Source organism: Drosophila guanche, unplaced genomic scaffold (genome assembly GCF_900245975.1).
Source record: "Drosophila guanche unplaced genomic scaffold, DGUA_6, whole genome shotgun sequence".
NCBI classification, from domain to species: Eukaryota; Metazoa; Arthropoda; class Insecta; order Diptera; family Drosophilidae; genus Drosophila; species Drosophila guanche.
The window spans coordinates 3,898,278-3,911,510 of NW_022995752.1; the positions used below are offsets into that span (position 1 = coordinate 3,898,278).

General features: G+C 43.4%; 2 protein-coding genes across 2 annotated transcripts; both read left to right on the forward strand.

Annotated features, from left to right (window-relative positions):
- Nucleotides 1–290: 290 nt before the first annotated feature.
- On the forward strand, nucleotides 291–2,254 carry LOC117587667 (GATA zinc finger domain-containing protein 10). The gene is made up of 2 exons (XM_034278558.1): nucleotides 291–789; nucleotides 856–2,254. Exons 1-2 carry the CDS (start codon nucleotides 464–466, stop codon nucleotides 2,048–2,050), a joined length of 1,521 nt encoding a protein of 506 aa, XP_034134449.1. The 5' UTR covers nucleotides 291–463; the 3' UTR covers nucleotides 2,051–2,254.
- Nucleotides 2,255–2,934: 680 nt separating this feature from the next.
- On the forward strand, nucleotides 2,935–7,347 carry LOC117587669 (venom dipeptidyl peptidase 4). Its single transcript, XM_034278560.1, is given in 7 exon segments — nucleotides 2,935–3,266; nucleotides 5,056–5,150; nucleotides 5,215–5,499; nucleotides 5,502–5,917; nucleotides 5,982–6,718; nucleotides 6,779–6,990; nucleotides 7,058–7,347. Coding segments are annotated over 7 exon segments (2,040 nt in total). The 5' UTR covers nucleotides 2,935–3,091; the 3' UTR covers nucleotides 7,178–7,347.
- Nucleotides 7,348–13,233: the final 5,886 nt, after the last annotated feature.

Consider the following 13,233-nt stretch of genomic DNA (forward strand, 5'->3'; position numbering starts at 1 on the left):
CTGTATTGGCCCACACTATTTATTTGGGCAACGGAAAATTACACAAGTGGGGATGGAATAAAGACGGACAGATTAACGGATGAAATTCATTAAATATACCATTATATGTATATTTTTGTATTTAAACGTATCCCCAAAAGTATGTAACAAAAGACGTCGACTGGGAAATACCAAAAAAAAATAAAACTCCGAAAACAAACCAACGCAGTGTTTTGAAATTTGTGTTTATTTGGTATATTTGCAGTATTTTTATGCCGATTAACGGTGCATCTTTTACCGATTAACGCGCGGTCACACTGTCCATCACTGTTGTTGATTTTTTGTGCAAAAAATCTTTTGTGCTTCATCAAATTTTCTAATTTGTCCAACGATTGTGTAATTCTGCGTGTGTACACCGGAACGGAAACTTTGAATACACTCACGACCACAAAGTAACGACTCACCAAGGACTGCAGCGGTGTCTATGGACTACGGCGGTGGTGGTGGTGGTGGTGGCAGCGCAGCCGGCAGCGGGACGAACAACGCGTCAGAGGCGTCGGATCTCAACATGTGCGGGGGTCAGGATATACTGGAGGGCAAGGCCAAGGAGAAGGCACGTCGCTACTGGACGCCCAGCGAGGAGGAGCGCTTGTACGAGATCTGGGGACGCGACAATTGGCGACTGACCCGAAATGGCAAGAACACAATATTCTTTGCCCAATGGGCGGAGGAGTTGCGCGAACGTTTCGGTGTGGATGTCAAGCCCGAGGAGATACAGATGAAGGTCAATCAGACGCGGGCCAAGTTCAGGTGAGTGTCCAGTCCGTTCTCCCATGTGTTTCAATGGATTTATAGATTTTATGGCTTGGTTGTTAGGTCCGTGAAAAAACAACTGCTGGCGGATCCCTCCAGCTATAGCAATCGCTGGAAGAAGTACGACATAATCAATCGGATACTGAAGAATCTGCACAGGCCGAAGGATGCCGAACCCTTGCCACCGGCTGCAATGCTCAATAATCGGGATATGACACCTCCCCGCGAGGATATGACGCCGGAGCAGCTGCAGCTGCAACAGCGACAGCAGCAGCAACTGCAACAGCAGCCTACAACACAGCAGCCAAGGCAGCAACAACAACAACAGCAGCAGCAGCAGCAGCAAGGACTCAATCTCACCACAGAGGCGGCGGCCAGCAGCTTCTACAACAACAGCAGCAACAGCAACAACAGCAGCAGCCACAACAACAACAATAGCGTCGCTGGTACTGGCGGTGGCGGTGGTGCTGCCGGTGGCATCAGCTTCAACACGGAACTATTTACGGATCAGTACGATGAGGCGGTGAAGCAGGAGTACGAGGACGACGAGTATCGCTCGATACCCTTCCAGGAGCCACTGCAACAGTATTCGCCAGCGGAGCCGGCACAACTGCTGGAGCTGCAGACGCCACAGCAGCTGCAACAGCAACAGCATCAGCATCAGCAGCTGCATCAGCAACAATTTCAGCAGGGATATGGACAACAGTTTCAGCAGCAGCAGCAGCAGCAGCAGCAGCCATTGCAGCTGCCAACAGAACAGCAGCCAGGAGCACAGCCAAGTGTCTATCCCAACAGCAGCAGCAATGGCACCAACAGCAGCGCTTCTGCCACTACACCAACCATCAATCATCAGCCCATCACTGCTGTGGCGTACATCAACAGCAGCAACAACACGATCAGTGTGGCCACCAATGCCAATGGTGGGCCTGTAGGCGGAATGGGCACTGCTTCGCCCGCACCAGCGCCGCGGAGGCGTGGACGTCCCTATGGTTCGTCGAATACCTTGACCGCCGACTCGCTGGAGGCGCTCTACATGGAGGAGGTGCGTCGGAATACCCAACTGATGGCCGAGCAGACAAAGATCTCGCGGCAGCGGCTGGAGGTGGAGGAGCGTAAGCTCGACTTGATGCAAACCTTCTTCCCCAAGGTGCTGGAGAATCAAACGATGATCCTTAATCGCTTCATGCAGTGGGAGTCGCCACCGCAGCCGCCACAGCAGATGCACCACCAACAGCCGCCAGATTCCGGCCAGCAGTGAGGCACTGCTCAGAACTTTTGGACAATTTTTCTATGCAAATCGAGAGAGAAAAGTTTTTGTAGTTTTCCGGACGCGCTCGATGCCTTGCAAATCGATGTATTTGGTGTGTCCCTACGATTTATTTAATAACCTTAACAAGAAAAGAGCAAAATAATGCTTACAATACACACGCAGGCAAAAAAGTGTTAGGATTAAGATTAAAAAGTAATAAAAATTAAAATAAATATAAATTGAATGCAAAATCTCTGCTTAAAGGGCGCAAATTCCGCTCTTAAAGGCCAATCCCTTATTCGTGGCTCCGAATACTCCTCCCTTTTTTTATATATAAGCAAAATTTTTTGTAAATTCAGTTGCTTTCGGTGAGCCAAGCATTGAACAACGTTTCTCGAGCGAGCGTGTTGAATTATGCGGGTGGAAATAAATTTATTTGTGCTGCTTTTGCTGCCAATCGTGGAGTTTTCTCCAGTTGCTGGCTCTGTACGACCTGCGAGACCCAAGAGCCCCTGGGGTCTCAAAGAGGCGCTCTATGGCGAGAGTTTCAAACTTTTTAAGGGCAAATGGTGCACAGGTAAATGCTTTAAAAATAATTTAAAAACTGAATTCGCGCGCGCCTTATCGAAATCGATTAACGATCAGCGAGCAAGCTCAGAGAACACAGCGCTGACACATTCAGCGATGTAATTAATATCACTTGATATTATTTATTAAACACAACTACAATTTAGATTAATAAAAAGTAAAATGTATAATTGTTAAGCTCTCACCCCACTGCATCGATCTGGCAACGCCCAGCGCAAGCCTAATGAGCGGCTTACAGTTATCTTTCTTGCTCTCCCTCTCAATTGTTATTATTGAATTGTTCTGCTTCGTATGCGCTGTAAATTGTTGATTTAAATTGATTTCTGATTTCGATTCACTCTCTGTTTAGCCGTGTACCGTGTGACGTGTGGTTTTTACCTGTTGCGCGTTGTCCGGGGTGGGGGAATTAGTCGCGCTTAATTTTTGGCGTGTAACGAGTGAGAAAATCGTGCATACAAAAAGATGCACGTGAAATTGCATTTAACGGGGCTTGCTGTGCTGCTCTGTCTCGGCCTCTCGTATGGCGCTGTTATCCATAGGAGGGAAGAGAGCGGCACGAATCAAACAATCTGGGATCTTACGGAGGCCCTAGCAGGCACCGCGGGTCTACGTGGTTTCAGTGGCACCTGGATAACAGGTTAGTGTTCCGTTCGATGACCCTCCCGCCCAGAATTGTGCTTGTTTACGTATCATCCTAAGAAGTTCCCCGCTGCTTTGCATCATCCTATGGAATTCCCCCATGCAAGGCGGACGGGGGAATTTTCTACGCACAATCGCTGACAGTGCAACAGCGGGAGCGGGAGTGGAAACGGAGCTGGCACTGCTTGCCTTTCTTATCAACGTAAACTCAATTATGTAGTCTATTCATGTGTCGTCGGAGGGGTCATTTCCCTGTGGGGAATTACTTTCCCTCAAGCTCGGATCGTTGGATAATGTATCGCTGTTGTTGCTGCTGATGTCTGCACACTCCTTCCTCAAGAGCCCTATATTACATTATAGGCATTTTATTCTAGGTATTCTAGGACCCACAATCTAATCTTTCGATGAATTACGAGCACTAGTTAGTGGTGTTTCTTCTTATCGCCGTCGTCTTGTGGTTTATTATAATGACGGTGTTCAGATAAAGCCTCTTATTGCCTCTTACTGCCTCTACTTCGCTTTTTTTGCTATTTTCTTTATAAAAATGTACTAATGGAGTTCCAACTCAAAGTTCTGTCTCAAGTAATGGCTTTAAAATTGTTTTTAGAATGTTTGTAGACTTGTTATAAACAATTTAAGCATGACTCCACCCGAACTGGTTTTAATCGTCGAATTGTGTGTAATTCTCTTGGCACCCGCTGAAACGTGAAGGTACTCAATGTAATGATGAGTCTGTCAAAACGTTTGTTCAATCGGCAGCTGACATTGGCTTTTCATGGAGTTGGCAGATCGAAATCTCATAAAAATTTAAGAGGAATGGCAGTTGGGTTGTGTGTAAATCTATTTTTTGGATTTTTATGCACGATCACGTCGGTCCACGTCGTACATATGGGCATTTCCACACAAAACGATTTACTGGCACTGATAAGGCTTGATTTGTGATTAGTGCGCGATTGTTTACAGTGTAGTGATCCGATGTTGTGGGGTTACCGCGTTGCTATGTGCTAAGTGTAAAAAATATAACTAGTTACTATTAGTAATATATCGTAGTTAATTAATTATTTATTAATACAATTAGAATTACATTTTTTAAGGAAGTTTTTAATTGATTTAAAGACAAAAAGCTATGTTACAACAATTAAAGTATCGAGTTAATATTAATAAGGAATATTTCAATAAATAATTACATTAATTGGGCGCAATAACATTTATTTATAGATACAACATTTTTGTAAATATAAGAATTTAAATTAAAAATTGAATCTCATGTACTTATTTATATGTATGTTTATTTTATCAATTTATTTTCATTATTTATGTATTTTTTGTATGTATTTTTTTTTGTTTAGCTTTTTCGGCATCTGATCAATTGTCATTCAGATTACTGGCGGTTACTTTGATTTTTATCTGCAACTGTCATTGAAATTTGGCAAGGCTTTTACGGTCTTTAGGTTTGTGTTTTTTTAAGTTTTGTTTTTGTTTGTGCTTATAGCTTTTTGGCAAAGGGCAAAACGACGATTCGGAGGCTATCCCATTGGCAGTTTAATGCCGAAAAATTAAAGCTCTCATGCCTCGAAACAAATAGCTTAATTTATCCTTTATTGTATCTATTATTTCATATTGTATTTATCCGAAAAAGTATAAATAAATTATTTTAAATTCTCTATTAAAAGTAGAAAAAATGTCAACTAATTTGTTGACTTTCTCTATTACTTTGCATTACTCATTTCACATATTTAGCTCTCATCTAATAAGTATCTATATATCTTCTCCATTTTATTTTGCAGCTGAAGAATTCTATTACACTGCCACCGACAGATCCATACACAAATTTAATGCTGCCACCAAAACGGATGCAATATTCCAAAATTCCACATTTTTGGTAATGTTAAAATGGTCTGCAACTACTTATCAGCAACAGAGATAAATAATCCATTAAATTTCAGAACAATTATGTGGGCGCCACATTTACGCTCTCGACGGACAACACGAAAATCCTCATACGGCACAATCTGACAGAGAAGTTCCGTCACTCGTATATCGCCCAGTACGATGTGTACGACATCGAGACGAACACAACTATTCAGATCCACAAGGGCGAGAAATTGCAGTACTGTGGCTGGTCACCGCTGAGGGATCGCCTGGCGTATGTCTACCTGAACAATGTGTACATCCATTTCAATGAGAATCTGGAGATTAGCATCACGTATGATGGTGTGGATGGGATTGGTCACCCGTGGTCAACCTGCGGGTGTACGATTTGACCGACAAAGACCCGACCATGCAACGTATTGCGGCACCCACTGATGTCGTCGGCGGTGATCACATTTTGCAGAATGTTGTGTGGTCAAACAACACACATTTGCTCATCACCTGGATGAATCGTCGCCAGAATTTGTCCTCCATTCAGAGCTGTAGCCATTTGGGAGTCTGCGTGGAGGTGAAACGTCTGGAGGAGCCCCACGGCTGGGTGGACATAAGCACACCCAAATGCCTGGGCAGTGGACAGAGCTGCATCTTTGCCTACTACATCGACAACTGGTATCAGGTGTGGAATTTGAATTTGGAGACGGGCGTTAATAGCTGGCAGGCTAGGGGCAATTTTACGGTGCTCAATGTCTATGGTTACGATGAAGTGAATGATAAATTGTGAGTAGGATCAAACGAATCTTCGCTTTAGATATATTTAACCTCTTTCTTGTCTCCATTTTAGATACTACCAAGCCACAAAGGCGAATGATCCCTCGGTCTATCATGTTTACAGCAACGACGATTGTCTGAGTTGCAATCAAATCGATGTGGATGGCCAGGAATGCCTCTCGGCCAGCGCTACCTTTAGCAAGTCCTTTGCCTACTACACACTCTCATGCAATGGACCCAATCCCTCGTATACGCGTATCTTTGAGGCAACCAACAACTCGCTGGTCATCGATTGGGAACTGAATACAGAGTATCGCGCCAGACTGCAGCAGAAACAGCGTCCCAGCTATAAATTCTTGAATGTGACGCTGGCGGATGGCAGCATTGGCATGGCCAAACTGGCGTTGCCCCCAAACTTCGATGAGACGAAGAAATATCCACTGATTGTGGTGGTCTATCAGGGGCCGAATTCAGTGCGTGTAACTAACGGATTTGTATTGGGTTACGAGGCGTTTGTGACGACCGCCAGGAATACGATTTATGCGTACATCGATGGCAGGGGCACGGGCAACAAGGGCAAGGATCTGCTCTTTTCGGTTAACAATGATTTGGGGGATCACGAGGTGGAGGATCAGCTGCATGTTACCGAGTGGATGCAACAAAATCTACCCTATGTGGATGCCGAACGTTGTGGCATTTGGGGCTGGTCATATGGCGGTTATATGACGGCCAAAACAATCGAAAAGGATGACAAACGCATCTTCCAATGCGGAGTCTCAGTGGCGCCAGTAACCTCCTGGTTGTATTACGGTTTGTGCGACCTTTAGGCAGCCTAAAACTTCTGCTTATTTCGTGTCCTCTCTTTTGTAGATACAATATATACGGAGCGTTATATGGGTCTGCCCACGGAGGAGGATAACTTAAAGAAATACAATGAGAGCAGTGTCTTCCAGAATCTGGAAAACTTCAATACCCATGACTTTCTATTGATTCATGGCTCGGGAGATGATAATGTACACTATCAGCATTCGTTGCTGCTGGCCAAATTGCTCCAAAGAGCGGACATTCAGTTTGAGGAGCAGGTACGTGACTTTGTCTTTTTATTTTTTATTTCTATACATGATTCCGAAAACTCCCCACACAAAAAAGACCTATACCGATGAGAACCATAGCATTGGCAATGCGCTGCCCCATTTGTACAACACCATTGACCATTTCTGGATTAACTGCCTCAACCTGGAAGTCCTCACGTCCGAGGACATCCTCTAAATTGATAAAGTGTTCCTTCTAGTCAAAAGTATTTTTAAATGCTAAATGTTTTTCTGTACTGTTTTTATTTGTATTTTTTTTGTAAATCAAAACATTTTGGCATAATCAAAAATCCAACCATGGAAGATTTTGCTGGAAGATGAATTATAATTGTAAATATTTTCACTGAATGAGATGTTTTTTATTTCTATATTCTATGCTTAGATACAATTCTAGATATTTTTGTGTGTTTGGGTATTATTTAATTAAATTTTTTATTTCAATATTAGGAAGAGGGAGGGGATGAAATGATTGAGTATTTTAAAGAACTCTAAGAAATAGATTTGAGTAATATTTCTTTTGTTCACTTCAATTACTACAAGTTCCAAAGAAACAATGGCCAGGTAAAAAGAAACACACAAATGGTTCAATTAAATACTCGTTTCTTAAATGCAAAGTAAATTATACAAATTAAAATGCATTATAAATTGGTTTTAATAAGAAGAAACCCCTTCTCTAAAAATAAAATATTTTAAAATATATATAAAATATTTAATTTCTAAGAAATATATTTTAATTATGTAACTTAGATTTAAAGTATGTTTATTTTAGATAGAATATACATATTCTTAAATTTTAAATCATTTTTAATATTGATTTTGATATCATATTTATACATATATATTTATATTGAATTTCCACTCAATCTTTTTACAAAGTTAATTTAAAAAGTAAATATTTATTAAAGCTGCAGTCATTTTTCCTCTAGCTGCTTTCCCCGCTAATTTTTAAACTTTTTTAATCTTAATCTACACTTCTAAAAAACTTCCACTGAAACCATTGATTTTTGTCTATTTTTTGCACAATTCCTACCAAATCAAGAACTGTCTTACGTTTCCATCCCCTCTTAGATTTGGTGGGTTTTCAAAAATATCCTGAATATTTCACAGCGCCTCTAACCTAACCCTAGCCTTGATAAAAATAACTTTCCGCTGTAAAGCGCACAATTCACGTGGCAGCAGCATATCCAGTGGACCGGCAGGGCAGGCAACGTGGATTCTGGATTCGTTGCGCAAACTATTATTATACCCGGTACTCGAAGAGTAAATAGGGTATATTGTATTTGTGCGAATAACAGTTGTATGTCACGCACAGAAGGAAACGTTTCCGACCCCATAAAGTATATATATTCTTGATCAGCATCAATAGCCGAGTCGATTGAGCCACGTGTGTCTGTCCGCCCGTCTGTCCGTCCGTCCGTCCGTCTTGTTGAGCGCCTGGATCTCAGACATCAGATCTGTATGCTCACATTGGTAGAAGTGTATTTAAAAAATGAGCCCTGCCCCCTTCCGCCCACGCAAAAGGGCGAAAACCTCCCAAACCTACAGCGATTCTTCCAGCAGCTTTTGATGTTTTTTCACATTCTCTCATTCACACTATGCTTCGCGCAGTCCTCGCGCGGCCTCTGCCTCTTCCACGAGTCTGCAGTGTGTGGATCTAGGGAAGGGGGGCGAGCTAAAGGAGCGTGTTGGGAAGTGTTGTAGATGTAGATGACAGATGAAGATAAAATGTATAATTTGACAAAACACCGCTAAGGTGTAGATTTGGTACTGAGTGCCGAGTATAAAAGTTGTGACGCGTAAGAAGCGTCTCACACGTCCCTTCTCGTTTTTTGTTTGGTTTTTGGAAAAAGTTGGACAAAAACTCTCGGAACGGGTCACATGGTGCCGCACACGCAGATGGGATTTGGGGTTAGCTAAGCGGCTTAGTGGGCTTTGATGTTTTCATTCATTCATTCTGGGGGTAGAGGTGAGCTCTGTGACGGCATTCCGGCGATGTACGATAGCAGGAAGGGCGTTATTTTCGTGATTAAGTTTGTTGGATTCGTTGCCTCTTATCCTTTGCCTTTTGCCAGGGATTAAGCTTTAATGGGAACTTTGAAGCCATTAAGAAACTCAAGGCAGGTCTTGTTTGTGGCCTTGACATTCCGCAATACAGGGTCAAAATGATATTAAAAAGTTATAAACAATTTAAAAATATAATCTGCGATAAAGGGTTCTTTGCAAACAAAGTGCCAGCAAATTTTTCAGCCAATGTTATTATGTTAATATGAGGATGTGGGATCAGTGTGGGTGTTCTTAAAGGGATAAATAGATGGTAAAATTATTTAAAAAATTTACATAAATTAATTATGAATACTCCTCAATAGTAATATCCCCACAAATATTAAATTAAAATATATTTGCACACTCTTACATGCCATTAAAATGTAAAGTGATTCCGCTGATTCGATGTCCCAAGGCCTGGCCTACTCTTGCCATTTATTTTCCCAGTTCACAAATAAAAAAAGAAGGGACGTCTGAGACGCTTCTTACGCGTCACAACTTTTATACTCGGTACTCAGTACTACATCTGTACCTTAGCGGTTCTTTGTCAAATTTTACATTTTTTTGTTCATCTGTCATCTACATCTACAACACTTATCACGCCAACACCCTCCTTTTGCTCGCACCCCTTTCCTAGAGCCACACACTGCAGAGTCCCGGCTGAGGCTGAGGCAGAGGAACGCTAGAGGCAGAGGCCGCACACTGCTGAAGCAGAATGTGAATGAGAGAATTTGAAAAAAACAAATATAGGCTGCGGGACGGGGTGGGTTTTGCCCCTGCAAATTAATTTCTTCATTCTGGCTATAATAATGATCCAATCGGATCCCAATTTGGTGATCTGATAGATATGACCATTCCCTACGGCATTGAGTTTTAGATTTCTTTTGACTTCAAACTTGTAGATTTGGAAGGTTTTCGCCCTTTCGGGGGTGGGAAGGGGCCTTTCCCTCCTTTCCTTCTGTGCGTTACGTACAACCGTTATTCGCACAAATACAATATACCCTATTTACTCTTCGAGTACCGGGTATAAAACATATTAAAAAAATAGCTGCAAACAGATAACCCTAGCAGCATACAGGGGATGACCCAAAGGACGATATTCCATAGTTTACACGTCTCGTCAGTCTGTCCCATTTTGCCATTTTATTTCTCCTTTCTTCTTTTTTTTAATTATGGTTGCGCGGACAGAAGCATCACAGTGACACCAGCAGCAGCAGAAGAAAAAAAACAACAACATAAAGAGAGGAAAACAACTGTCAGATAATTTCATTTCCGCCATGCTGCTGCTGCTGCTGCTGCTGCTGCTGCTGCTGCTGGTTGGTGTCCTTCGTGCGGCAGTGATTACCACCTTGACAGCTTAATTTAAAAAACAACAAACTATCGGGGAAATGTTGCACAAACTGTGAAAAAGCGAGAATTCAACAAAAGGCGACTTTAATTTGGTTAACCCCCAACTGCCAGTACCCCAAGTGCCAACGGCAACCATACAAATGATGGTTTGTTGCGTGCGTATACCCTGCAAATAGCAACATTACAAGATGTGTTTGGTAGAGCTGTAACAGATATAACAGATGCTAACTTTTTCTGCAAGTGTATATTAACAAAGTCTATAAAATATTATAAATAATACCAAATATATAATATAAAATACAATCAAATTTACCCGAAACTCAGTTGAATAACTTTTATTTTTATGTTTTATTATTTTTAAGTTCTTTGAGTTACAAAATGCTAAAATATATAAAAAAAAATCTAAAAAATACCCATAGCTCTTTTTCATAAAGATTAATGTATTCTGCAGATATGTTATATTTTAAGATCTAAATACTTAAAAAAATTGACGGGTATCTTAAGCTTCGAACCCTCTAGGTAGTCTTTAGTCTGTTATTTCTTGCTCTCATTGTGGGTTATTGTTTCAGTTATTTTTTGTTGGTTTGGTTGTTGTGGCATGGTGGGGCGTTAATAATGCCACACGTCGAGGTGAACAACTGCAGCGATGCATCGCTGACGAGACAGGTAGCACAGAGTCCAGAGACCTAGTGAGTAGTGAGCGGAACGAGGGCACGGAGGCGCCGAAAAAACAATGGCATGCCACAGCCACCAATCCCCCCTCTCGACAGTTATACATACAGCACACTCTCTCAGCCGTGTTTATGCGATTTAACAGATTGAAAAACAAGTCGATAAACGAAAAATGAAACAAAAAGGAGCAAGAAAAACGAAAAAAAATTGAACAAAAATAAAAGAAAAGAGATTTATGGGATTTTGTGGCAAACTGCAGCTGGGAGCCTCAATGTCTCTGGTCTGCTCTCTATTTTTTGCTGTTGTTGTTGTAGCTTGAATATTATTTCACTCCATTCTTGTCTGAAGGCTAAAAACGAGCAGCGTTTTTTTTATACCTGGTACTCGAAGAGGAAATAGGGGATATTGTATTTGTGGGGAATAACGGCTGTATGTAACACACAGACGGAGACATTTCCGACCCCATAAAGTATATATATTCTTGATCAGCATCAATAGCCGAGTCGATTGAGCCATGTCTGTCTGTCCGTCCGTCTGTCCGTCCGTCTTGTTGAGCTCCTGGATCTCAGAGACTATATAAGCTAGAGCCACCAAATTTTGCATCCAGTCTTCTGTATGCTCACACTGTTACAAGTGTATTTAAAAAATGTAAAATTTGACAAAACACCGCTAAGGTCCAGATGTAGTACTGAGTGCCGAGTATAAAAGTTGTGAAGCGTAAGAAGCGTCTCACACATCACTTCTCGTTTTTTTTTATTATTCTTTATTCTTCAATCTAGTCTGTTCTTACTTTATAATTTTGTACAATTTTGAGTGCGGGCCGCATTTGGGAGTGAGCGCCCACCGCGCGCGGTACTGCCGCAAGGAATTGCTGCGCACGCTCGAAGGCTCCTACTCCATGCCCTTGGCTCGGCCAGCATAATCGGCACCAAGGTCTCGGAGGAGATCCTGGCGCCTACTACTGCCTCCAGGCGGTGACGCTCATGGTCAAACCGGTGACATTCGAAGAGGACGGGCTGTGCGTCCTCCACTATGCCGGTACCAGTCCTCCGTTTCGTGGCCGAAGCGCTTGAGGTAGCTGCGAAAGCAGCCATGACCTCTAAGCGCTTGGGTAAAGTAAAAATCTACCTGGCCGTGCTTTCTCTCAATCCAAGCTTGCAACTTCGGTATGAGGGAATAAGTCCAGCGCCCTTTAGGTGAACTGTCCCTCGCTTCCGCCTTGCACGGCGGTGTGGGTCTCTGTCTCTCCCTTACCAGCTCCCTGAGTGGGACTTGCCCGGCGATGAGCAGCGCTGCTTCGTTCGACACAGTCCGGAACGAGCACGCGATCCTTAGGGCACACAGCCTGTATGTCGCCTCAACGCCTCGCATGTAGGTCTTTACCTGCGGGGCTTTCGCCCAAGCAGGCGCGGCGTACAGGATCTGCGACGTCACAACACTCGTCAGGAGCTTCCGCGTTGCATGCTTCGGGCCTCTGATGTTCAGAAGCATTCGCGAGAGCGATCCTGCGGTTCCGCTGACCTTCCTCTGCACATACTCCAAGTGCTCCTTAAAGGAGAGGCGAGTGTCAATGAGCACCCCCAGGTACTTGATTACCCTCTTCGAGCGTATCGTGGTGCCACCGACCTGCACACATGTAGTTTCGACTCCTTCCGGCTCGATATGAGCACCGCCTCAGTCTTCTGCGCTGCCAGGTCCAATCCGGACTCCACGGCTCGAACGGCCTCGTTGGCGAGCTCCTCCACTGCTGCGAGGTGCTTGGCCACCACTACTAAGGCAACGGTGTCAGCAAATCCCACCATGCTGGTGTTGGCTGGCATCGGTAGTCTCAGGACTCCATCGTACATGACATTCCAGAGCATGGGTCCCAAAATGGAGCCCTCAGGGAATCCGGCTGAGACATTGTATGCCCTGGGGCCCAGACTGGTCTCGTACGTCAGCACCCTGTCGCTGAAGTTACTACGTGCTATCCTCTGCAGGTATCCAGGGATGTTAAAACGCTGAAGGGCCTCTAGCGTGCGGCTCCAATGGGCCCAGTTAAAGGCGTTCGCCTTAAACGCGAGTGTCACCACGAGACAGTAGGATTTGGACCCTCCTCTTCATCTGGACCCAGCGGAGGCTTCCTCTGCCGTTTTTAACACCTTAGAGATGGCGTCTAGCGTCGACTTC